Below are 27,810 nucleotides of genomic sequence, written 5' to 3'. Positions count from 1 at the left end.
AGTAAGCAGACACTCAATAATAACCAGTTAAATAATACGCGAACACACTTAACAATACATACATAAACATCCTCCTTCTTTTCACGGCTAATCGGCAAGGCACCCTTCATTCTTTCATAAGAGAAAACATAGATAGCAGAGAAGCTATTCCATGGAGTAAATGGACGCTCCAAGGAATAATAGGGCTTGAAACTACTTTGCATTGATAATCATCGTATATTAAAGTTCAGGAATCGGTAAGATAAGAAGAGATATTTCGAGATATGTACTGAGTTATATAATTTATAAAATTTCTGAAAATATCGCGGAGAGACCGCTGCAAGAGACATTACACACAGATATCTTACAGATTCCACTATGCTAGAAATATTTTTACATATTACGTGTTCCTTAGTCTTTTTGGTTAGTACTCCCATTTCAGACTGGTGATAAATGCGGCAGTACAAACACCACACGCTACAGACCAACTCTCAGTAAGTGTTGGGTCTTTTTGATTAGTACTCCCATTTCAGACTGGTGATAAATGCGGCAGTACAAACACCACACGCTACAGACCAACTCTCAGTAAGTGTTGGGTCTTTTTGGTTAGTACTCCCATTTCAGACTGGTGATAAATGCGGCAGTACAAACACCACACGCTACAGACCAACTCTCAGTAAGCGTTGAGAGAAAATCTATTTTATTGTGGACACAGTTCTTGCACACTGTACGTCAGTTTTAGAGCTGTTTCATAAACATGTGCACTGCACGAAAGAGCGTCTAAAAATAAGGCGATTGTATTACTTTAAAATTTCATAATCTTTGCACATCCTAAGTTCCGCTTTTTCCCCGTGCAGTACTAACTAATCATTTCTTTCTAAGATTCATGAGTCGATTTTCAATTGAGTTTGCGAAGGCTAACTTTTGTTGACAAATAATTTAATCACAAGCGTTTTCACTAGGGCTTTCCGAAAAAACGGCTGTATTCAGTTATATTTATAGGAGGCGATCAAAAAGTTTTGAATTGAGGGTGTTGCTGCAGCGTATACGCAACGTAGCGCGACTCTGAAGAGTTTATACAAGAACTGACATGTAGGTAAAGGGTTAGTGAAGCATCCGTGTCTTTCCGAATGGCGTGTGATATATACGGAAACGTGAACTACGGTGACGTCATTACCGAATGCGTCCAAACAGGACCAATGTATTGTTATTCTTTTCTTGGCTGCCAAAGGGCAGGCGCCGTTAGACATTCAAATGGTTCAAATGGCACTGACCACTATGGGACTTAACTTCGGAGGTCATCAGTCCCCTAGAACGTAGAACTACTTAAACCTAACTAACCTAAGGACATCATACAAATCCATGCCCGAGGCAGGATTCGAACTTGCGACCGTAGCGGTCGCCCGGTTCCAGACTGTAGCGCCTAGAACCGCTCGCCCACAGTTAGACATTCATTGGAGAATGAAGACTGTGTGCGGGGCAGCACGTCTGCCGAAAACCACCGTCCAGGAGAACTGCGACAAGGGGTGCTGCTGCTTCATAACGCAAATGCCGTAACGCTGAAGTCACAACAGTCCAAGTGGGTGACACTCGAGCACCCGCCCTATAGTTCTGATCCCTCTGCACGTGATTATCACGCCTTTTGTCTCGTCAAAGAAGCTCTTGAACGGTCGACGATTCCTGACGGACGAGGATGTGTAGCAGGTAGTTACGGACCTCTTCACGCAGCAGGACATGATTTTTTACCAAACGGATATCTTCAACCTCGTGCATTGGTGGAATGATCCAAGCGATTAGCATATCGATTCTGGACTTCATGGCCTTCGCCTCTTATAATTCATGCAGGGGTTGGACAAAAACATGGAAACACCGCGAGAAATGCATGCTTGGACGTAAATGCAGATGCTAGCCGAGCCTGCAGGTTGCTCTTTTCAATTTGACCATGAACAGCACCAGTGCAGTGTCCTCAATACGTGGTCAGAAATGTGTCCTGACGAGCTGTTGGTGGATTACGTCGGAGTTAAATGAATTTGAACGTGGGAAAATTGTTGGTGCTCCTTTGGTGGGTGCTTCCGTAACAAAGATAGTCGAAGCGTTTGGTGTTTCAAGGAGTACTGTATCGAAGATTTATACGTCACACAAAGAAAGGGGAAAAACATCATCCTCTAAGTCACAACGCGGACGAAATAGAGTGTCAAGTGAATGTGACAGCCGGGCATTAAAGAAGATCGTGACGAAAAATAAGATACATAACTAAAGGTCGCACTCGTGAATGCTGTCAGCACTAAAACAACACGATGGGAGCCCCATAAGCATGGAACTGCAGACCGAGCTGGAATTCGAAAATCACTCATCAGTGATGCAAATGCCCAAAACAGGAAAACGTAGAGCCGAAGCCATAGAACGTGGACTATGGAGAGAGGGGAGGAAGTCATTTGATCGGGTGAGTATTGTTGCACACTGTTTGCAACTTCTGTAAAAATGGCTCTAAGCACTATGGGACTTAACTTCTGAGGTCATCAGTCCCCTAGACGTAGAACTACTTAAACCTAACTAACTTAAGGACATCAAACACATCCATGTCCGAGGCAGGATTCGAACCAGCGACCGTAGCAGCAGCGCGGTTCTGGACTGAAGCGCCTAGAACCGCTTGGCCACAGCGGCCAGCTGCAACTTCTGTTCGAGTTTACGTTCGAAGAGTCAAACATGCCGAAGTATCGATGATGATTTGGTCAGCCACATCGTTTTATTTTTCTGGCATCATGGGGACTATCAAGGTAGTATTACTGCCGAGAATTACGTGACCATTTTGGCCAATCAAGTCCATCCCATGGTACAATAGTTGTTCCTCGACACTGGTGCTGTGTTCCAAGACGACGAGGCCCCTGCTGAGACAGCTCGCATCGTCCAGGAGTGGTTTTGTGAACACGAGGATGAATTGTTTCATCTCCTCTGGCCACCAAAGTCACCATATCGCCGCCATATTGAATATTTGTGGTCTACTTGCAAAGAACAGTGCGTGATCGCTATCCACCTCAATCATCGTTACCTGAACTTGTCATCATTTTGCAGGAAGAATGGTGTAAGATTCTCTTGAAAACCGTACAGGACCTGTACTTAGCAAATCCGAGACGACTGAAGTTGTTTTGAATGCCAAAGGTTTCCTTGCACCGTGTAAGACGTGTGTATTTCTATTGTCTATTGTCAATCCACAATTTATGAAAGATGTTTATATTTTATTAATAGGATCAAGTAGCAATAATTAATATTTGTCATGTTGGAAATAATTGTGGTAGCAGGGAATGTCTGCACCAAAGTATTGTTGGCAAGAGAGACCGCACATTGACATAATTTTAAAAAGGGCGGGAGAGACCGCGTATGGATACATTTTAAGAAAAAAGCGGGAAAGACCGCGCATTGATACATTTTGTAATGGTAGCAGGCATTGTCTGCACCAGAAAGCATTGTTGGCAGGAGAGACCGCACTTTAGCGTTCGTAGGAAGTCAGTAGTAAGCGAGATGTGAAGCGTGTTGGTAGCAGGTCTGAAGCGAGACGTTGAGAGGAGCAGTGTGCTTGCCAGCCACCAGCTATGATTTACAAGAGATTATAAACGGATGTAGAGAGACATTAGCTAACTATTATCATAAGAGGAACTAATATTATTGAATTATTTTCTTTGCGAAACTCAAGACTACTGAAGGTATCCAGAATGAGATTTTCACTCTGCAGCGGAGTGTGCGCTGATATGAAACTTCCTGGCAGATTAAAACTGTGTGCCCGACCGAGACTCGAACTCGGGACCCTTGCCTTTCGCGGGCAAGTGCTCTACCATCTGAGCTACCGAAGCACGACTCACGCCCGGTCTCACAGCTTTACTTCTGCCAGTATCTCGTCTCCTACCTTCCAAACTTTACAGAAGCTCTCCTGCGAACCTAGCAGGACTAGCACTCCTGAAAGAAAGGATATTGCGGAGACATGGCTTAGCCACAGCCTGGGGGATGTTTCCAGAATGAGATTTTCACTTTGCAGGAGAGCTTCTGTAATGTTTGGAAGGTAGGAGACGAGATACTGGCAGAAGTAAAGCTGTGAGAGAAGGCGTGAGTCGTGCTTCGGTAGCTCAGATGGTAGAGCACTTGCCCGCGAAAGGCAAGGGTCCCGAGTTCGAGTCACCATTTTGATGCTGTAAACAGAACCTGGATTCATCCGAAAAAATACATGGATGTCATAATCTGTAGGGATATGAAATGGGACGATCACATTGGCAGAGTCGTACATGAAACATTTTTACAAAAAATTTTTACAGCAGACAGACGTTGGTTTATTGTTGTAGAATACTAGGGAAATACCATCAGTCTATAAAGAAGTTATATAATCAAACACTCATATGACCCATCCTAGAATACTTCTCAAGTACGAGGGTCGTTCAATAAGTAATATCCGACATTTTTTTTCAGAACTTATTTATTGTTAAGAGTCAGAATTTGGTGACAATAAACATCAAAATGTCTTGTCCATGTCCTATTTTTCTACGTAGTCTCCCTCACGTTCTATGGCAGTACGCCAGCGTTGTGTAAGAGCATGTATTCCCTGCCGGTAAAAGCTCTTGTCCCGTAGGCGCAGCCATGTTTCCACTGCATGATTGACACCCTCGTCATCCTCAAAGTGTGTTCCCCGTAGAGAATCCTTAAGCGCCCCAAAGAGATGGAGGTCTGAGGGTGCCAGGTCTGGACCGTAGGGTGGATCAGGCAATGATGTCGAACGCAATTTGGCGATGTGTTCCCGGGTTCTCAGACTTGTGTGTGGGCGTGCATGACCGTCTTGGAGCAAGATTTCTGCTGGATTCTTGTCCGATAGAACACGCCGGAAACGGTTCTTGAGTTTATTCAGAGTCTTCACGTATACCTCAGAATTGATGGTTGACCGTCTTGGCATCACAACCACGCCATCACAGTCCCACAAGACTGTCCCCATGACTTTTCCGACAGAGGGTGTTGTCTTGAATTTCTTCTTTTGTGGTGAATGAGGATGAAGCCACTCCATGGACAGCCTTTTTGTTTCCGGCGCAAAGTGGTGCACCCAGCCTTCGTCCTCCGTAACTATCTCTGACAGAAAGGCTTCTCGGTCGGTCTCAAAACGCTCCAACAATTCAGATGAAACGGTGTTTCTTTGAATCTTGTGGTCCGCAGTGAGCATTCGTGGAACCCATCATGAGCACCTCTTTGAATATCCGAGAGTCTCGTTCATTGCAGGTGCTCTTCCAATGCTGACTGACAACTGTAGAGCCAATTGGCGAGTTGTAATGCGCCGGTCGGCACGAATATTGCATCCTCACGTCCCGAGCGTGGCTGATCATGGAGCTCTCAAAATGGTTCAAATGGCTTTAAGCACTATGGGACTTAACATCTGAGGTCATCAGTCCCCTAGACTTAGAACTACCTAAACCTAGCTGGCCGGAGTGGCCGAGCGGTTCTAGGCGCTACAGTCTGGAACCGAGCGACCGCTACGGTCGCAGGTTCGAATCATGCCTCGAGCATGGATATGTGTCCTGTCTTTAGGTTAGTTAGGTTTAAGTAGTTCTAAGTTCTAGGGGACTGATGACCTCACAAGTTAAGTCCCATAGTGGTCAGAGCCATTTGAACCATTTTTTACTTAAACCTAACTAACCTAAGGACATCACACACATCCATGCCCGAGGCAGGATTCGAACCTGCGACCGCAGCAGCACGCGGTTGCAGACTGAAGCGCCTAGAACCGCTCGGCCACAGCAGCCGGCCATGGAGCTCTGTTTCTGTATTTCCTGAGACTGTAACTTTCTTTACCCATCGCCCAACTGTACTCCCATGAACTGCAGCATCGCCATACACTGCACACAAACGGTTATGGATGTTCACGACGGTTTATTTTTCTGCACACAAAAATTCAATAACAGCACTCTGCTTGTAACCTAAGTGGTATGTAGAGGCCATTTTGACATCGCACTAGGTCTCTGCCATCTGCCAGAACGATTCGAAACTTCACCTGCGCACAGAACAAACATCAAATGAGAATCACCAAGAAAGACGTTTCTTTAAAAAAAATGCTTAAAAATTACAGTGTGTCTCATAGTCCGTGGGGTCTTATAATCGGTGTGTAGTCAATGCGTATTATTGTTTCTAGGTTTCCCAGCAGACGGCCTGTTGCGAGAATTCATTCAGCACTCGAGTGATGTGGGTCCCAGTTACTCGTAAGTCTTACATACCCTTATTCTGTTCTTGGTTCTACTCGGTCACGAGGTCACAGCACATTGCTGCAAGTCCGTTGATGCGGCTGCCACATGATACTGGCCTAAGCAACGGACTGCAAATGTAATTAGCTGTATTAGTGAAGGAAACTTCCTGGCAGATTAAAACTGTGTGCCCGACCGAGACTCGAACTCGGGACCCTTGCCTTTCGCGGGCAAGTGCTCTACCATCTGAGCTACCGAAGCACGACTCACGCCCGGTCTCACAGCTTTACTTCTGCCAGTATCTCGTCTCCTACCTTCCAAACTTTACAGAAGCTCTCCTGCGAACCTAGCAGGACTAGCACTCCTGAAAGAAAGGATATTGCGGAGACATGGCTTAGCCACAGCCTGGGGGATGTTTCCAGAATGAGATTTTCACTTTGCAGGAGAGCTTCTGTAATGTTTGGAAGGTAGGAGACGAGATACTGGCAGAAGTAAAGCTGTGAGAGAAGGCGTGAGTCGTGCTTCGGTAGCTCAGATGGTAGAGCACTTGCCCGCGAAAGGCAAGGGTCCCGAGTTCGAGTCACCATTTTGATGCTGTAAACAGAACCTGGATTCATCCGAAAAAATGACGTTTTGCCATTCGTGCACTCAGGTTCGTCGTTGAGTACACCATCGCAGGCGTTCCTGTCTGTGATGCAGCGTCAAGGGTAACCACAGCCATGGCCTCCGAGCTGATAGACCATGCTGCTGCAAACGTCGTCGAACTGTTCGTGCACATGGTTGTTGTCTTGCAAACGTCCCCATCTGTTGACTCAGGGATCGAGACGTGGCTGCACGATCCGTTACAGCCATACGGATAAGATGCCTGTCATCTCGACTGCTAGTGATACGTGGCCGTTGGGATCCAGCACGGCGTTCCGTATTGGATCTCGACCAACGCGAGCAGCAATGTCGCGATACCATAAACCGCAGTCGCGATAGGCTACAATCCGACCTTTATCAAAGGCGGAAACGTGATGGTACGCATTTCTCCTCCTTACACGAGGCATCATAACAACGTTTCACCAGGCAACGTTGATCAACTGCTGTTTGTGTACGAGAAATCGGTTGGAAACTTTCCTTATGTTAGCACGTTGTAGGTGTCGCCACCGGCGCCAACCTTGTGTGAATGCTCTGAAAAGCTAATCATTTGCATATCACAGCATCTTCTTCCTGTCGGTTAAATTTCGCGTCTGTAACACGTCATCTTTGTGGTGTAGCAATTTTAATGGGCGGTAGTGTAGTTTGAAAGTTGTCCTATGCGGCCTCTTCCAAACAACTAAGTGCGAGCTGCAAAGTTATCATCTAGCTGTAAATGTCTGAGAAGCGTTCAATAAGTCATGCAACACTTTTTACCTGAAAGCACGTTTGTCTTACTGGAGTCCAGTACACGAGACTACAAAATCCAGTTTTTCAACATAATCTCCTCTCAATGAGACAGCCGTACACCATCTTACTAGAAGGGCTTGTATGTCTGCATGATACTACTCTACTGGCTGAGGTCGGAGCCAGTGTCTTGCTGCATCAACAACCTCCCCTACACCCACGTACGGCTTCCTGTGGAATGCATCCATCATTGGGCTAAAAAGATGGAAGTCGGAAGGTGTGAGATCCGGGCTGTAGGGTGGATGAAGAAGCAGAACAGTCCAACGAAGTTTTGTGTGCTGCTCTCGGGTGGGCAGGCTTGTGTAAGCCTTGCGTTATCATGGAGAGGGGGAAGTTCGTTTACATTTTTGTGTCGACTAACACGCTGAAGCCATTTCTTAGATTTTCTGAGGGTAGCACAATCCATTTTTCATCACCTGTGACGATGTTTGACAAACAGTTATCGTGATCATCCTAGTAACGCGCAAGAAACCTTGCGCACATGGTCCTTCGTTTCTCTTTACAGTCTTATGTTATGCTGCGGAGAATCCAGTGGGCACACACCTTTGAATTCCCCAGTTGATGGACGAGTGTGTCAGCACTAACAACGAAGACTTCCAGCTGAACAACGAGGTATTTGACCTCAAATGGCAGTGTCCGAGCGTTCCAACACTGGGCGAGCCAGAGCTGTGTGTGGCTGGCCGCCTTGCGGGAGATCGGACAGGTTTGCTTGACCCTGTTGCGATGATGACAGACGCCTCGCCCAACAACGCACTACGTTTCCAGAATGAAATTTGCATTCTGCAGCGGAGTGTGCGCTGAAATGTGTCAGGCATATCAGCGCACACCCGGCTGCAGAGTGAAAATATCATTCTGCAAACATCCCCCAGTTCTGGAAGGTCTGCAGGAGAGCTTCCGTAATGCTTGGAAGGTAGGAGACCAGGTAATGGTGGAACTGAAGCTGTGACGACCTGTCGTGAGTCGTGCTTGGGTAGCTCAGATGGCAGAGCACTTGCCTGCGAAAGGTTCCGAGTTCGAGTCTCGGTCCGGAACACAGTTTTAATTTGACAATAAGTTTCAACTCACAATGTTTAAGTTCACTGCCAGATCTCCGCAGATGTTCTGCCAGTGTCTATGAATATCTGCGATGTTCTAGTTATGCGACGAAAGAAACTCAGTGACAGCTCTTTGGTTGGAACGCACCTCTGTTGCAGACGACATTTTGAAGGCTACGTATAGAGCCGCCACCCTCCGAAACTTAATGAAATTACAGTGGCCGAAGTAATATTTCACGATGTCGCACAACAAATTCCCCACTTTTTAATCCGAAATAGACCACGAAAAAAATTTGTTGCATTACTTATTGAACGCTCCTCGTAGATATACACTACTGACCATTAAAATTGCTACACCACGAAGACGACGTGCTACAGACGCGAAATTTAACCGACAAGAAGAAGATGCTGTGATATGCAAATGATTAGCTTTTCAGAGCATTCACAAAAGGTTGGCGCCGGTGGTGACACCTACAACCTGTGGAAATGAGGAAAGTTTCCAACCGATTTCTCATACACAAACAGCAGTTGACCGGCGTTGCCTGGTGAAACGTTGCTGTGATGCCTCGTGCAAGGAGGAGAAATGCGTGCCATCACGTTTCCGCCTTTGATAAAGGTCGGGTTGTAGCCTATCGCGATTGCGGTTTATCGTATCGCTACATTTCTGCTCGCGTTGCTCGACATCCAATGACTGTTAGAAGAATATGGAATGGGTGGGTTCAGGAGGGTAATACGGAACGCCGTGCTGGGTCCTACCGGCCTCGTATCAATAGCAGTCGAGATAACAGACATCTTATCCGCATGGCTGTAACGTATCGTGCAGCCACGTCTCGATCCCTGAGTCAACAGATGGGACGTTTGCAAGACAACGACGATCTGCACGAACAGCTCGACGACGCATGCAGCAGCATGGACTATCAGCTCGGAGACGATGGCTGCGGCTACCCTTGACGCTGCATCACAGACAGGAGCGCCTGCGATGGTGTACTCAACGACGAACCTGGGTGCACGAATGGCACAATGTCAATTTTTCGGACGAATCCAGGTTCTGTTTACAGCATCAAAATGGTCGCATCCGTGTTTAGCGACATCGCGGTGAACGCACATTGGAAGCGTGTATTCGTCATCGCCATACTGGCGTATCACCCGGCGTGATGTTATGGGGTCCAATGGTTACACGTCTCGGTCACCTCTTGTTCGCATTGACGGCACTTTGAACAGTGGACGTTACATTTCAGATGTCTTACGACTCGTGGCTCTACCCTTCAAAGAATGATTCAAATGGCTCTGAGCACTATGGAACTTAACTTCTGAGGTCATCAGTCCCCTAGAACTTAGAACTACTTAATCCTAGCTAACCTAAGGACATCACACACACCCATGCCCAAGGCAGGATTCGAACCTGCGACCGTAGCGGTCGCGCGGTTGCAGACTGTAGCGCCTAGAACAGCTCGGCCACTCCGGCCGGCCTCTACCCTTCATTCGATCCCTGCGAAACCCTAAATTTCAGCAGGATAATGCACGACCGCATGTTGCAGGTTCTGTACGGGCCCTTCTGGATACAGAAAATGTTCGACTGCTGCCCTGGCCAGCACATTCTCCAGATCTCTCACCAATTGAAAACGTCTGGTCAATGGTGGCCGAGCAACTGGCTCATCACAATACGCCAGTCACTACTCTTGGTGAACTGTGGTATCGTGTTGAAGCTGCATGGGCAGCTGTACCTGTACACACCATCCAAACTCCGCTTGACTCAATGTCCAGGCGTATCCAAGCCGTTATTACGGCCAGAGGTGGTTGTTTTGGGTACTGATTTCTCAGGATCTATGCACCCAAACTGAGTGAAAATATAATCACATGTCAGTTCTACTATAATATATTTGTCCAATGAATATCCGTTTATCAACTGCATTTCGTCTTGGTGTAGCAATTTTAATGGCCAGTAGTGTAGATGATGATGACTCGACCCTCCAGTGTAGGCAATGGTCACATAGAAACTGCAGAAAGGAGCAGCGCACTCACCTGGAAATTAGAGACATGGATATGGGAATGGTGCTCATGGATCGGCCCCCCATGAGGTACTCCTCGACATTGGCAGCCGGCGCGCAGAAGCCGTAGTAGACGCCGATGGCGGCGCTCACTCCCAGCATGCCAGCGAACACGGCGTAGTCCACCGCGCCCATCAGGGGCGCAGCTCCCGTGGATGAGTCCATCCTGGGCTCCAGTCGTGGCGGCGACCCCTACGTGTCAGGCAGTGCTGTGACAAAAAAAGAACAAAAGCACAAAAGTAGAACTCTGTTTCAAAATGTTCCTTTAAACAGGAAATTCTATGAGTAGTGGTTCAATTTTCTTCTGGAAGAACTGCAAAGATGAATGATATGTATTGCCTGGAGAAACGTAGAGAAATTAGAAGGGTAGGAAGAACGAAGTGAAACTTCACAGACTGAGAGGTTACCCCATGTTATTCCAGTAATTACATACTCGAATCAGATTTACGAAGAAGTGAGCAGTATGAGCCCACTTATCAGTATGACGTGGCATCCCTTCTGCCCTGGATGCAGGTACTGATTACGTTAAGAGTTTACAAAGCCCATGTATCCTCTTCAGTGACAAACTCGCCTACAACTACTATAACTGGTCCTCGGTATTCTGAATACTGTAGCTGGGAGGGAGTTGATGTCAGACAGATATTGTATTGGAGGGAGATCTGGGAATCTTGCTGGCCTCAGTATCACGCCGACAGATCACACAGACAAGTGCCAAGTGTGAATGCGCGTTGTTCTATTGAAAAATGGCTCTATGACTTTTTCGCATGAGAGGTAACATATGAGCATGTGGGGTGTCCGTGACGGTCTGTTGTCTCGTAGTACCCTCAATGACTACCAGCCACGACTTATCCAAATTCGTACCGGATGGTTCACCTCACCATAGCACAAGACGTAACACTGCTACGCCTCTCCAAACTGGTAGACGTGTAGTATCTCAATTTTATTTTGTACTTACATCGTAATAAAACCTCATATCACTACGTAATATTGAACTGATTTTATCACCTACGATGAAATAGGGTAAGGTTTACATTACTCTTTGCGTTTTCTTTTGTCTCCCTCTTTTCGAAAGGGGAGGCGATACCAGTCCATGTCCATCAGCAGTAAGAAACAGACGATTTTTGTAATGAAGTCCGCCGTTAACTGATATATGCCATTATATGTGGTGTAACTAGCATTACCTAGCGTGGAGTAATTGTTGTGAATAATTTCATGAAGAAAAATATAGAAAGTACGTTCTTGGAGAAATAATACTATGCTCGAACTTGAATAAACAAAATTACTTTTGTGTCTTCTGGATTTTACTAATCACAAGGGATTTTCGTGTTCCCACAGTCCTGCACAAAGAGGACCAAAGTATGAATGAACTATTTTATGACATTCTCAGACCCATGAAGTAAGCAACACAGTTAATTACTAAAACATTTGTATTACGGTAAGTCAAAAGTATTAGTGAGCTTTGAACTGATAAACAATTGTAAACTCACGACTGATGGATGTTATGAAACTGAACTGAACTAATGAAGTAATTTTGTTATTTGAATTTTATGTGTGTAAATATTTGTCAAAATTAACTAATTCGGTTTGCAAATTTTGTTACATGGACTATACTGATACGGCCCGGGACAAGAGGAACAAACATCCACTTCAACGAGCTAAAAATAAAAAAATAACCTTGTATGGCTACAAAGTGTAAGTTGAAATTTTTTATGCGTATCTTGAACTTTGTAGTAGCAAATTCTCTACTGAGACATAGCTGTTCAGGTTTCATAACAATAAAACTGAGAAATAGGAATACCTGTGATGTGTAGAAGTAACTTGGATTTTTTATTAAATTTAGATAAGTTTGATAGTGTTTTGTTCTTTATATGTTCCATTGTTCGACATAACACTATGAAATTGTTTCCATAATTTGGTCAGCCATTGTTGTACACTATTAGCCTATGAGCCCCAGCTTAATTTGAGTCACCCTAAATAGGTTTGTGATACAGAGTAAAGTGATTATTTTCAATTTTTTGACATGAGTCATATACTGATTTTAACATGGAATACATAGTCGTATTGCTTCCAGGGTGGATGATGACTCGTCAGTTACCGAATCTGAAGCTTCGTGTGATAGTACAACTGTGCAGATTACCTACGGAAAAATGAACCAACTCTAGGCATTTTCAACAACATTTCAACATAATAAACCAGCATGGGCAAAGAACAAATCTGTATGAACGAAAAAAAAAACGAATAACAGAAAAAGTCAATAGAATAGATTCAATTGCAGAAAAAGTCAACACAATAGATTCAATTGTGGAACACATGAACACAACAGAGTCAGAACTACAAAAGACTTACCTACTCGTAGCTGAGCAAATCTGCTTAAATAGTGAGGAGGCTACAATTAAATAAACCGATAAATAACTGTCTTGCTGAGCGAACAACATTTCCGACGAGATAGAAAAGCACGTTGGAAGTAAGCTCGAAGAGCAAGATTCCTCACTACGAAAATAAATGTCCAATTAGTCTGCACAAAAAAGTAAAGATAGGAACCCATATATTTTCTGCGATCAAAGCAAACATGTTAAATGTTAAAAGCAAAGTCATTACAACACTCCAAAATGATCTACGAGACATGGGCTGTGCATTTCCGAGGTCACATAAAGGTGATTAAAAAACTTTAATGTCAGCCACACCGATCAAATGAACAATCTTGGTAGAGAAATGAAATTAGTGAATCACGAAATAACAGAATTAAAAAATAACTTGAAATTATTGAAAGTCGGTGAGTCTATTTTCGATTAATCTAGTGTAGGTGGCCACATCAACAGAGATAACAAGGCAATATGTGTGCTCCTAATGAAACAAAAGCAACGTCAGGAGGGAGGGGGCGGTGCATATTTAATGGAGGAAAATAAGTTCAGACAATGGAAATTTATGCATTTTCACTGGGATAATGAGAGATCCATCATATTGTCTTCGTAAAATCATTCTGAGGTGTCATTTCTAATAGCTGGAATCACACACAGAAAATTAAGTTAATGGCCGGATACATGCAGGTAAACTCTGCGATATGGGCTACGAGATACTCACCTTATGATGACTTCAACAAAGCATTTTTTCGAAGTACTGGTCAAAAGAACATTAAGAAGCATTGTGTTAAGATGAGTTTAATTCTGTGTTCTTACTTCGAGAAATATTTAAATAATACAATGTACTAGCGTGAAGAGATTGCACCCGCTAATGTATTAAAAACATTAAAGGGAAAACTCCCGTTCAACATCCAGGAAAAATTTGTGACTGTTTCTGATGATAAAGTGCACGAATTTTTATCCACAATCGATAACATCGATCTGCTAGTGGAAAACAGGCATAGCAACACGAACAATGGTTTTTCAATAACAACTGAGGACACATGAACAAACAGAATGGGCTATGGTTGCATGAGAATTCACGAGAGTTACAGGCTCCACTGATGCCTGAAAATACTCATGGAAAGTGCCATAATAATGATAATAATGAACTGAACTCACGTAGATCAAGTAATGGTAATGCCTAATTCTGACCAGACAAATTATCCCCAGTATGCTGGTCGAAGGGTGTTTGAGAGGTGCAGATCTTAATGTCCACATGTGCTAAAATGATGGCGTGGACATTAGGGATGAATTACAAGCTATCCTTGGAAGCCATCCAAACTTATAACCTACAGAGAAACGTTGAATTATCACCGTTGAAACTGAAAGAATTGATACAGTGGCGCTTATTTATAAAAGGGCTAAAATAACATTTATCTCTACAACCCTGTTCAGAATAATTTCTGAACTCAAGAAACGAGGATAATGGAATGTAGTCAAATTAAATCGGGTGATGCTGGGGGAATTAGATTAGGAAATGAGACACTTAAAGTAGTAAAGGAGTTTTGCTATTTAGGGAGTAAAATAACTGATGATGGTCGAAGTAGAGAGGATATAAAATCTAGACTGGCAATGGCAAGGAAATCGTTTCTGAAGAAGAGAAATTTGTTAACATCGAGTATAGATTTAAGTGTCAGGAAGTCGTTTCTGAAAGTATTTGTATGGAGTGTAGCCATGTATGGAAGTGAAACATGGACGATAACTAGTGTGGACAAGAAGAGAATAGAAGCTTTCGAAATGTGCTGCTACAGAAGAATGCTGAAGATAAGGTGGGTAGATCACGTAACTAATGAGGAGGTATTGAATAGGATTGGGGAGAAGAGAAGTTTGTGGCACAACTTGACTAGAAGAAGGGATCGGTTAGTAGGACATGTTTTGAGGCATCAAGGGATCACAAATTTAGCATTGGAGGGCAGCGTGGAGGGTAAGAATCGCAGAGGGAGACCAAGAGATGAATACACTAAGCAGATTCAGAAGGATGTAGGTTGCAGTACGTACTGGGAGATGAAGAAGCTTGCACAGGATAGAGTAGCATGGAGAGCTGCATCAAACCAGTCTCAGGACTGAAGACCACAACAACAACAACTTCATTCTCAATGTCATCGGCGAACCTCAAAGTTTTTACTTCTTCTCCATGAATTTTAATACCTACTCCGAATTTTTCTTTTGTTTCCTTTACTGCTTGCTCAATATACAGATTGAATAACATCGGAGAAAGGCTACAACCCTGTCTCACTCCTTTCCCAACCACTGCTTCCCTTTCATGCCCCTCGACTCTTATAACTGCCATCTGGTTTCTGTACAAATTGTAAATAGCATTTCGCTCCCTGTATTTTACCCCTGTCACCTTCAGAATTTGAAAGAGAGCATTCCAGTCAACATTGTCAAAAGCTTTCTCTAAGTCTACAAATGCTAGAAACGTAGGTTTGCCTTTTCTTAACCTTTCTTCTAAGATAAGTCGTAAGGTTAGTATTGCCTCACGTGTTCCAACCTTTCTACGGAATCCAAAGTGATTTTCCCCGAGGTCCGCTTCTACCAGTTTTTCCATTCGTCTGTAAAGAATTCGCGTTAGTATTTTGCAGCTGTGACTTATTAAACTGATAGTTCGGTAATTTTCACATCTGTCAACACCTGCTTTCTTTGGGATTGGAATTATTATATTCTTCTTGAAGTCTGAGGGTATTTCGCCTGTCTCATACATCTTGCTCACCAGATGGTAGAGATTTGTCATGACTGGCTCTCCCAAGGCCATCAGTAGTTCTAATGGAATGTTGTCTACTCCCGGGGCCTTGTTTCGACTCAGGTCTTTCAGTGCTCTGTCAAACTCTTCACGTAGTATCTTATCTCCCATTTCGTCTTCATCTACATCCTCTTCCATTTCCATAATATTGTCCTCAAGAATGAAGTATCTGAATCGAATCCTGCTAGTGAACATTAGTGAGTCAATCTGCATGGAGTCCTGACCAAATACAGCGTCATTTTTAGGAAAGGCCTGAAGTCTAAGTTGTACGTTGCCAACCAGTCTGTTGTTATACTGTATCCTACGGGCAAAGAGATCCGCTGTTACGAAATAAATAAACCAAATGTTACGTTGGGGAATTATTACATCACGCAACGAATCCATTATAACTTCTCGCAGTGAACATTTATGGGTCTCTTCCTGGACAGAAGGTTGGCGACCACTATGTGGTAGCACTGCATGACGTGTTTAGCAAATAATTCTGGCTGTATTTAAGAAATGCGACGAGAAAATCTCTTATTAGACTATACAAGCTGATTATTTTTTGACAGTTGACAACCCTGAGGCACTACTCTCAGACAGAATCGTTGCTTCCTGTGACCTTTACCAGATCATCCACGGACACATTAGTGTCGATCTGACCACAATAAACGGAAGGGAGACTCATCAAAGAACGCCTCATAATGCCATTCAGTGCCCAAGTCAGTTTCCCTCTACAACTTTCAAACTCTCTGTTATCTATGAGTGACTTCTCTTTTAAACGACGCATTACGATGAGATCCCTAGTAGGCTTTCAATAATCTGTTCCCGATGGTTCTTGGTAACACTCTGTTGTCAACTCCTTCCGGATTGTCATCCGGCTATTCACATGAGCCAGCCGAACAGTGGCACGAGCTTCTCGTGGTGTAGTCCTTCCGGAAGGTCTCTCGCCTGCTCTGCTCGCTACACTGAGAGTATCTCGTCAGCACTAACTGTGCAACTTCACTGATGTATAATGCTCCCGTGTTTCTTTCTTTCTTTCACTGGTGCCATGTCCCGCACTGACGCAGGATCGGTATTGTTAGGAATGGATTTGGTAAGGTTAGGATGAAGGGGTGGCTGGATGCCCTTCCTGCCACCACCCCGTGCCCCCGGGACGGAATTAGTGAACCCCAGCTGTCTGCGTCTAGTGTAATTCATGGAATAGTGCGAACGTGTTCAGATGTCGGCGACTCGTGTAACTGAGGCGGAACGTGGGGACCAGCACGGTATTCACCTAACGGGATGTGGAAAACCGCCTAAAAACCACATCCAGGCTGGCCGGCACACCGGCACTCGTCGTTAATCCGCCGAGCGGATTCGATCCGGGGCCGGCGCGCCTACCCGAGTCCAGGAAGCAGTGCGTTAGCGCTCTCGGCTATCCTGGCGGGTCGTATAATGCTCCCGTCTCCCTCATACCAATGATTCTCCTTTGCTCGAAGTGCTTAAGATGGCGATAGGCTGCATCTGCACATCTATTACTGCCGTGTCATCATCTGACGAAATCTCTCTTTCACACCTGCTTTCATGTTCATGTATATTTCAACGTTACTTGCGGGTCCTTCTTTTGCCGTTTAAGCAGCTTTGTGATCTTCCCATTTCTGTTTTGTTTCTGTTACTTGTTTGATCATAATCAGAGTGACTGAACGAGAAGCTATGCTTAATTATGTCTTACAGAGGGCCGAGCGGAGGCGCTCTACGTGAAGTCAGGATAGCTGTATAATATTATTAGAGTTCAGTCTTTTATTCTCAGTGTTTACAAGTCGTCGTTCTCCGCACAAACTTCAGTTGTTGATTATTCAGCTGCGTGTTGGATTCCAGCTGTCATCTGTTGAGTCAGCTCAGTGGTAGCACGCCCAGGAGAAGATGTCGGTGAGCAAGCGCTGCCGTTGCCCAGCGCGAAGTGGTCTCGGATGGGCTGCTGAGGTCTGCTCACTCCGAATTCTACGACACTTGATGACCCATTCGCGATGTACGTGGTGTTGATAGTCGCGTCTTCGGTTGATCTCCTCCCTACCCCTGGAAGGGTGTCAGCACCAGAAGGTGCCTGTGTGTTGAACAGGGAAGTGGACCCGAAGCTGTCTTGTTGCTAGCTTTTGCATTGACTCGTACAGGCAGCACTCTGCGATGTTGTGTTGTCGGAAAACAATCACTTTCTTCATCGGTAAATAGCAGGCTGCAAGCAGCATGAAGTTCATCAGGTGAAGGCCATTATCTAGAGTACATCTTCGGCTAGTTCGTAGACTGTGCTGGAGCATCTAAGACCTAGACTCACTACAGCATTGCAACCACGGAATCGAGTGTGCTATTACTGTGAATGCCATCGATCCCAATGATCAACTCACTACGAGAGCTGCAGAGGTGGAGTATTTAAAGGGAGCTAACGTGAGGCTATCATGCGAGGAATGGTTCAAATGGCTCGGAGCACTATGGAACATCTGAGGTCATCAGCCCCCTATAACTTAGAAATACTTAAACCTAACTAATCTAAGGACATCACAAACGCCGGCCGGAGTGGTCGAGCGGTTCTAGGCGCCACAGTCTGGAGCCGCGCGACCGATACGGTCGCAGGTTCGAATCCTGCCTCAGGCATGGATGTGTGTGATGTCCACAGCAGTTAAGTCCCATAATGCTCAGAGCCATTTTTTGACATCACAAACATCCATGCCCGAGGCAAGATTCGAACCTGCCACCGTAGTAGTCGCGAGGTTCCGGACCCATAGTGCTCAGAGCCATTTTTTGACATCACAAACATCCATGCCCGAGGCAAGATTCGAACCTGCAACCGTAGCAGTCGCGAGGTTCCGGACTGAAGCGCCTAAAACCGCTTGGCCACCGCGACCGGCTATCATGTGGGGACTTGGGAACCAAGTCCACTGGCGACCGACCACACAATAGCCGGCGGCGGTGGCCGTGCGGTTCTAGGCGCTACAGTCCGGATCCGCGGGACTGCTACGGTCGCAGGTTCGAATCCTGCCTCGGGCATGGATGTGTGTGATGTCCTTAGGTTAGTTAGGTTTAAGTAGTTCTAAATTCTAGGGGACTGATGACCTAAGATGTTAAGTCCCATAGTGCTCAGAGCCATTTGAACCATTTGAACCACACGATAGCCGGACCTGCTGCCCGAGTAGTGACCACGCACCAGCAGCAAAGAAGAAGACCTCACTAGTGACACCAAGACGACAGTTCAGAAAAGAGAAGGAAGAAATCACATAGGCAGCTGTAGGAACAGCAGTGTAGGCCGCTTTACTTACGATGAAACATGGCAAGAAGCCTTAAGAAATCACGAGCTGGGCGCCATGGCGCGAGAATCGATTCGTAATAACCGCATGTCTCCTCTTATTCTGCTATATTAACAGGCTATTAACTGGTGTCAGTCTCTTGCAATATCTCACGAGCAAACGAATATGCTTGTCTCGCTTCTTTGGTTTTCTGCCGCAGTCTCCTTTCTACTGAATTCGTATCCTCCTCGGCATACGGTGTCGTAATGTGTCCCACTTGCGACAGACTGGCTCGCTTCCTGCCTTGACCTCTTTCTCTGGCATGACTTGTGTTTGCTTGAGGCAATTTGAATGAAATTTACCACCCCTTTACTAGTCTGTGCCGTAGCAGCCTGTGAGTACGAGAGGGAGCTGATGCCTGGATCTCTGTCAGGATAGTCTCCTTAGCTGCAACGCACGTGTTGATTTTAATAAGGACGGACAGCACTGTGTGGAGACCTGCTAAAAACTTGGCCAGACACGTTATCGGAGTTTTAAATCTCGCGAAAGACGAATTTTGGGACGATCATCAGCCTTTTGACTTCGTATTCTGTTGCAACCTGTTCACCCCAGGGTAGCATTTGCACTCAGCGTCCTCAGGTATTAGCAGGATATTGTCATATCTATGTCTACCCTCACAGTTGTAACCTCTACTGGTCCCTCTAGCACCTCTCTTCTCATTGCACTTTGTCACGTAGCCTGCTACTTTCCTCGTTGATTCTACGGGGAACATCCTCATTGCTTATCTTGTCAGACCATCTAATATTAGAAATACTGCTGTAGGATCATATCTCAGCTGCATGGATATTATTTTTCATTTTCCCCTTAGTCCATGGCACATTACTCCTTGCTTCTTTCGTCATGTCTTCATGTCTTCTTTTGCTTTTAAGGCAGCAAACATCCTCCACTTCGCCTACTCCGTGGTCTCCTGCAAAACTGGAGAGCTTCTGTGAAGTTTGGAAGGTGGGAGATGAAGTACTGGCGGAAGTAAAGCTGTGAGGTGTGGTCGTGAGGCGTGCTTGGTTAGCTCAGTCGGCAGAGCTTTTGCCCGCGAAAGGATAAGGCCCCGAGTTACTGTCTCATTGCGACTCAAAGCTTTTGAGCCGTGCTGCAGCTCGCGTTGGTGCTGTTGTAGGTTTCGGTCCTCTGTTGGTGGCGAGACTGTATCGTTTAGTTGACATGGTTTCCGTTGTTTGTATTCTTCTTGTGTTGACTGGCGCCACTTGGTTCCGCAAGCGTTGCCTGTCCGCTAGTGGCAGCAGCGGCGTTATCGATATGTAGTAACTGTGGCCCTATCTTTGGGGTGAACAGTAAAATGTGACACAGGAAAATGTATTGCAACCGATGAGCATATATTAATGATTAGTCACTGCAATGCACCACAATTCTTTCCTATCTAAGAATATCTGCCCGGAGCGATTTAAGGTAGGACAACTGCATAAAGGTAGCTGTGGGAAAGTTAATGTTAAACTCAGATTTGTAGTAAGAAACCTAAGGAATTGTTAGTCTCTAATTAATTCTGACAACTCTTTAAGCATATGTCTGTAAGACGGAAATGAAGAAATCTCACACACAATTCTATTAAGTTTACTTTTCCTCAAGATTATTTTATGCCAAAGTAAGGTTTTGTCCTAATAGGATTGCCTTGGTAGGATACAAAAAAAAATGAAAATATATTACGAGGTTGAATCAAATGAAAACCTTAAATTTGTAATAACAAATCGAAATTTCGCGCCCTTATCCTGTAAGTTGGTAAGAGTGCTACAAACAGCGGGCAGAATGGCCTGTAGGTGGCAGCATAGTGCAGATGCACACATACCGTCGCAGTATCAGTATAAAGATGGCCGCCCCACTTGCGACTTGCACCAGGGAAGAACAGTGTTCTGTTATTCCGTTTTTGCGTAGTGAAGGTGTGAAACCTATTGAAATTCATCGACGAATGAAGGTTCAGTACGGTGATGCATGTTTGTCACAGCAGCAAGTCTACGAATGGAGTAGGAAGTTCGCAAATGGTGTGGCTTCAGTGGAAGATGCTCCTCGTCCAGGCCAGGCACAACGAGTTGTGACTCCACAGAACATTGCAGCAGTTGAAGCCATAGTGAAGGAAAACCACCTAGTGACAGTGAATGACATTGCAGCTCATGTTTACAGATTATTCATGGGTCAGCACACCACATTGTGCATGATGTGCTCCAGTTTCACAAAGTGTCTGCAAGATGGGTGCCACGGCGGCTGACTCCTGGAATGAGAGAACGACGTGTTGATGCTTGTGAAGAACTTCTTCGGCGCTTTGAACGAGAATGCCATAAGGCTTCCTTGCAAGAATCGTTACTGGGGACGAAACGTGGGTTCACTTCCACCAACCGGAAACGAAGAGAGCGAGCAAGTAATGCCGCCATTCCTCAGCACCAAAACCAAAGACGTTTCGGACAGAGCCATCAGCAGGGAAGGTTATGGTGACTCTCTTTTGGGACAAAAAGGACGTCATGTTCGAGCATTACATGCCTAGAGGGACCACTGTCACCAGTGCATCTTACACAGATCTCCTAAAAAATCATCTGCGGCCTGCAATCAAATCAAAGCGACGTGGATTGCCGTCAGCATGCGTCCTTCTGCAACATGACAATGCAAGGCCCCACACTGCCCGTACAACAGTTGCAACAATCACAGACATGCATTTTGAGTGTCTTCCTCATCCACCATACTCACCAGACCTCGCCTCAAGTGATTTCCATGTTTGGACCACTCAAAAACGCAATGGGAGGAAGGAAGTTCCGTTCTGATGAAGAGGTGCGCCACGCGGTGCGCGAATGAATGCGCGGACTATCAAAAGAATTTTTTTCTGAAAGAATTTACGCACTTTGTAAGCGATGGAGGACTTACATTGAGCGTGGGGGAGATTATGTTGAAAAGCAATACAGCTTTGTACCACTCCTGCACAATAAATAATATTTTAAAAAATATTTAAGGTTTTCATTTGATTCACTCTCGTACTAATGTCTGTGACTCGTAAGTTAAGAATTATTTTGAACTTAGTTACTAGTTTTATAATTTTATGTTTCCAATTTGATTTCATTGATGTACACGGTTTATTTTTAGTTACTGGCACACTACATCAATGCAGGAGGGGTATTTCTTATAGTTCAAAAACAGATTAACAGTTTATTAAGCTTGATGTTTGGCTATTTATGTAAAACCATTAAATAATTTTTTGCAAAAAAAGTGTGCTATTTTCTATGTTGCTGCTTTCATTCTCGGGTTGACAAACAAACTGCAACTTTCGATAATTCTTACCCTTGTTGGAATAAATTTGTAGGTAATTAACGTTAATGAAAGTCAAGTAACGTATTTCATTATAAAAAGAAACGTTGTGTCTTGTGACTGCTTCTAAATCAAATACAAGTATGGAACTACAGTTGTTGTTGTTGTGGTCTTCAGTCCTGAGACTGGTTTGATGCTGCTCTCCACGCTACTCTATCCTGTGCAAGCTTCTTCATCTCCCAGTACCTACTGCAACCTACATCCTTCTGAATCTGCTTAGTGTATTCATCTCTTGGTCTCCCTCTACAATTTTTACCCACCACGCTGCCCTCCAATACTAAATTGGTGATCCCTTGATGCCTCAGAACGTGTCCTACCAACCGATCCCTTCTTCTAGTCAAGTTGTGCCACAAACTTCTCTTCTCCCCAGTCCTATTCAATACCTCCTCATTAGTTATGTGATCTACCCATCTAATCTTCAACATTCTTCTGTAGCAGCACATTTCGAAAGCTTCTATTCTCTTCTTGTCCAAACTATTTATCGTCCATGTTCCACTTCCATACATGTCTACACTCCATACAAATACTTTCACAAATGACTTCCTGACACTTAAACCTATACTCGATTTTAACAAATTTATCTTCTTCAGAAACGCTTTCCTTGCCATTGCCAGTCTGCATTTTATATCCTCTCTACTTCGACCATCATCAGTTAATTTGCTCCCCAAATAGCAAAACTCCTTTAGTACTTTAAGTGTCTCATTTCCTAATCTAATTCCTTCAGCATCACCCGACGTAATTCGACTACATTCCATTATCCTCGTTTTGCTTTTGTTGATGGGAACTACAGTATAAGATGTGAAATAATATTTGTGCAGCCACATCAAAATGCTCAAATATGTGTGAATTCCTAAGGGACCAAACTGCTAAGGTCATCGGTCGCTAGACTTACACACTACTTAAATTAACTCTGGCTAAGAACAACACACACACCCATGCCTGAGGGAGGACTCGAGCCTCCAGCGGGAGGTGCCGCGCAATCCGCAACATGGCGCCTCGAACCACGCGTCCACTCCGCGCGCAGACCCATCAAACTCAGTCTCTCGTAGCTATCTTTCATAGTCATACATCTCTGTACGGGAAGTAGGATATTGTATACATAAATCAGGGGCAGTATGAGCATGTAGTTTCCGTTCAAATGGTTCAAATGGCTCTGAGCACTATGGGACTTAACTTGTGAGGTCATCAGTCCCCTACAACTTAGAACCACTTAAATCTCACTAACCTAAGGACATCACACACATCTGTGCCAGAGGCAGGATTCGAACCTGCGACCGTAGCGGTCTCGTGGTTCTAGACTGAAGCGCCTAGAACCGCTCGATCAATTTCGGCCGGCGTAGTTTCCGTGGCGGACATGTCCGATATCAGGAAAAATCACTGAATTGACGCGGCTTAGCAGCCGAGTACTTTACACTGAGGTGGCAAAAGTCATAGGATAGCGACACGCACGTATACAGATGGATTGTACCCCGTACACAAGGTATAAAAGGAAAGTGCATTGGCGGAAATGTCATTTGTACTCTGATGATTCATGTGAAATGGTTTCAGAGGTGATTACGGCCGGACGACGGGAAGTAACAGATTTTGAACGCGGAATGGTAGTTGGGGCTAGACGCATGGGACATTCCATTTTGGAAATCGTAAGAGAAATCAATATTCCCAGAGTCACAGTGTAGAGTGTGACGATAATATACAATTTCATGCAATATTTTTCACCACGGATAACCCAGTGGCCGACGGCCTTCGCTTTAAGACCGAGAGCAGCTGGGTTTGCGTTAAATTGACAGTGCTAACAGAGAATCAACATAACCGCAGTAGTCAATGTGGGACGAAGAGTGCGGCAAAATTTGGCGTTAATGGACTATGACAGCAGACGACCGATGCGTGTGCCTTTGCTAATCGCGCGACATCGCCTGCAGCCCCTCTCCGGGGCCGACCTTGGTGGCCGAGCGGTTTTAGGCGCTTCAGTCTGGAACCGCGCGACCGCTACGGTCGCAGGTTCGAATCCTGCCTCGGGCATGGATGTGTATGATGTCCTCACGTTAGTTAGGTTTAAATAGTTCTAAGTACTAGGGGACTGATGATCTCAGGTGTTAAGTCCCGTAGTGCTCAGAGCCATTTGAACCATTTGAACCCTCTCCTGGGCTCGTGACAGTATCGGTTAGACTGTTAGAGCCTACACACTGGAAAACCTACACCACAAAATCCTACATCGGCAGCACTTCCGTAATTATGGACTGTTATTGAGGCACAATTCCTGAATATTTCTGCAAGGCACTTCCAACAATTTGTTGAGTCCATGTTACGCCGTGTTGCTGCACTACGTCGGGCAAACGCAGCTCTCCCATGACTTTTCTCACCTCAGAGTGAATCATGCTTAGTGCCACCTTGGCCCAGAGGAGCCTAACATTCTCGATATCCGTCAGTTCGATTCAAAATGCATCACATCTTAAGCGGAACTGTTTCGTGTCTGAGGCAGATTTCGCACGCCCGTTCTTGTGCAGCTACTGGTGCGACCTTGTGGCAATTCAGTAGGCTAACGTGGCGTCTATTGGATAATGGAGACCTAATGAGGCACCACGATGTCGAGGCAGGAGCGCCACTTAAGGACACGTACGTGCTATCGGCACGCCATCCGCCATTCAACGAGTTCTCCAAATGGCAGTAGCTAGTGGCCAGAACTTTATTTCTAACTAGCATAGCCGGCGAACGTCGTTCCACCTCTGAAAATCCTTATATGTTATAGCTGACCCGGCAGACGTTGTTCTGCCATATAAATTATCTCTAGTCTATAAGAATAATGTATACGAGTAACACAATGTATATGTGTAACACAAGAGCCGGCCGCGGTGGTCTCGCGGTTCTAGGCGCTCAGTCCGGAACCGTGCGACTGCTACGGTCGCAGGTTCGAATCGTGCCTCGGGCATGGATGTGTGTGATGTCTTTAGGTTAGTTAGGTTTAAGTAGTTCTAAGTTCTGGGGGACTGATGACCTAAGATGTTAAGTCCCATAGTGCTCAGAACCATTTTTGTTTGTAACACAAGAGCCGTTGTTGGCGGGAGCTCGTGACACAAACAATAATAATGGCCGAAAACTGTGTAGGGTGTGAGAAAAGGATTAGGGGGAAGTCTGGCAGTATCGGCCACTATTAGTTCTAGCGTTTCTACGGTAGATCGCGCGGATTTAACAACTGCAGCCGATACACGGCTCGTCAATGAGCATACAAACATAGCGGCTATTTCGTGTCGAAAAGTGTTCGCCAGCATTATGAATAAGGCCAAATTCACACACATCGATTTTTATCGTACGTAAAATATTGTACGATTAAATTCTTTTACAGGAACAAAGGAGAGCATAGGAACTTCTTTGGTCCACTAAAGGAATTTGATCGTACGATATATTTCCGCACGATAGAAATTGATGCGTGTTCACTAGGCCTAAATGTCAGTTTGGCGAATTTCGCATGCTACCTACTTAAACTTCTCGGTCTAGTTAGTCGATTCAAAGAGGGATATTCGAGTCGTTGCTTCTGGCACGTTTTCTTCAATTACTTATATATCGAATAGACAACTGACGGGGATAACTGATCAAGTGATAATTGATCAGTTATCGATTGGGATTGAAACTTATTAAATTACTAAAAACGATATTAAAAAATAGGGGTTGGTGGTAGAAGGGTGAAAATTTAGAATTGCGTGTATTTTGTAATGCCACATCATAAATAAAAATAAAAATAAAAAGTTCTGTCCAAAACAAAAAAGAAAAAAAATTTTGTGGTGGACCACCCTTATTACTTAGGGATAGGAAAAATAAATTACTACCGATTCTCAGACGTGCCGAATATACATGCAAAATTTCATCAGAATCTATCGAGCCGTTGATCAAGCGATAATTGATTAGTTATCGACCGGGGTTGAAAATTATTAGATTGCTAAAATAGCTATTAAAAATAGGGGTTAGTGATAGAAGGGTGAAAATTTAGGGTTGTGTGTATTTTGTAATGCCACATCATAAAAAGTAAAAATAAGAAGTTCTGTCCAAAAAATAAGAAAAAAATATTTGGGGTGGACCACCCTTATCACCTAGGGGTATGAAAAATAGATTACGACCGATTATCAGACGTACCGAATATACATGTAAAATTTCATCAGAATCGATCGAGCCGTTGATCAAGTGATAATTGATCAGTTATCGACCAGGGTTGAAAATTATTAAATTACTAAAATCACTATTAAAAATATGGGATGGTGGTAGAAGGGTGAAAATTTTGGGTTACTTGTATTTTTTAATGCCACATCATAAAAAAGTTCTGTCCAAAAAATAAGAAAAATGTTTGGGGTGGACCACCCTTATCACTTAGGGGTATGAAAAATAGATTACGACCGATTATCAGACGTACCGAATATACATGTAAAATTTCATCAGAATCGATCGAGCCGTTGATCAAGTGATAATTGATCAGTTATCGACCGGGGTTGAAAATTATTGAATTACTAAAATCGCTATTAAAAATATGGGATGGTGGTAGAAGGGTGAAAATTTACGGTTGCGTGTATTTTTTAATGACACATCATAAAAAAAAGTTCTGTCCAAAAAATAAGAAAAAATTTTGCGGTGGACCACCCTTATCACTTAGGGGTATGAAAAATAGATTACGACCGATTCTCAGTCGTACCGAATGTACATGTAAAACTTCATCAGAATCGATCGAGCCGTTTCGGAGGAGTATGGCAACTAACACTGTAACACGAGAATTTTGTATATAAGGGTGTATGCGCTCACACCCTTGCTGCCCCCCCCCCCCCCGCCCCTCCTTTTCCGTGTCCCACAACCTGTCTTTTGAGACAAAATGAAAGCCACATGTAACTGAAACTTAAGATTCCGGTACAATATGTACGTTTTAACTGAAATGCACCGATATAACTATAATTAGGCACATTTATTATACAGCATGTTTCAAAAAGAACTACCTGATCTTAAAACTCGGTAATTATTGATACAAACATACTACAAACATGGAATGAAATGCATAATACCCAAAAATCTTAAACTTTTAGCAGTGTTGTTACAAATGCTCTGTGTGTCCACTAACTGTTGCAGGAACAACATTTAGACGACAGCTAAATTTGTTACAAACTTTAGACAAGGTATCTGGTTTTACAGAAGCTATAGCGGCTGCTATCCTGTTCTTCATTTCTTCTATGGTTCGAGGTAAAGAGGAAATGAAAACACTTTCCTTCACATATACCCACAAGAAACAATCGCATGGGAACGTGTCTGGCTATCTTGGAGGCCAAGAACGCAAGGCAGAATCTAGGAGTCCCGTGGGCCCTATGCAGTGTTGAGGCAGGGTGTCATTGAGAAACTGACATATGTC

General features: G+C 44.4%; 1 protein-coding gene across 1 annotated transcript in view; it reads right to left on the bottom strand.

Annotated features, from left to right (window-relative positions):
- The window catches only part of LOC126194818 (sodium-coupled monocarboxylate transporter 1-like), a 201,534-nt gene that overhangs the window by 145,857 nt on the left and 27,867 nt on the right, over positions 1–27,810 (bottom strand). The window contains exon 2 of the mRNA XM_049933145.1: positions 10,667–10,901. Within this exon, the coding sequence (XP_049789102.1) occupies positions 10,667–10,857 (191 nt within the window). The 5' untranslated portion in view covers positions 10,858–10,901. The remainder of the gene's footprint in view (positions 1–10,666; positions 10,902–27,810) is intronic.

Source organism: Schistocerca nitens, chromosome 7 (assembly GCF_023898315.1).
Source record: "Schistocerca nitens isolate TAMUIC-IGC-003100 chromosome 7, iqSchNite1.1, whole genome shotgun sequence".
Lineage (NCBI taxonomy): Eukaryota > Metazoa > Arthropoda > Insecta > Orthoptera > Acrididae > Schistocerca > Schistocerca nitens.
The sequence above is the reverse complement of the archived record's forward strand: the minus strand, read 5'-3'. Positions and strand labels throughout refer to the sequence as shown.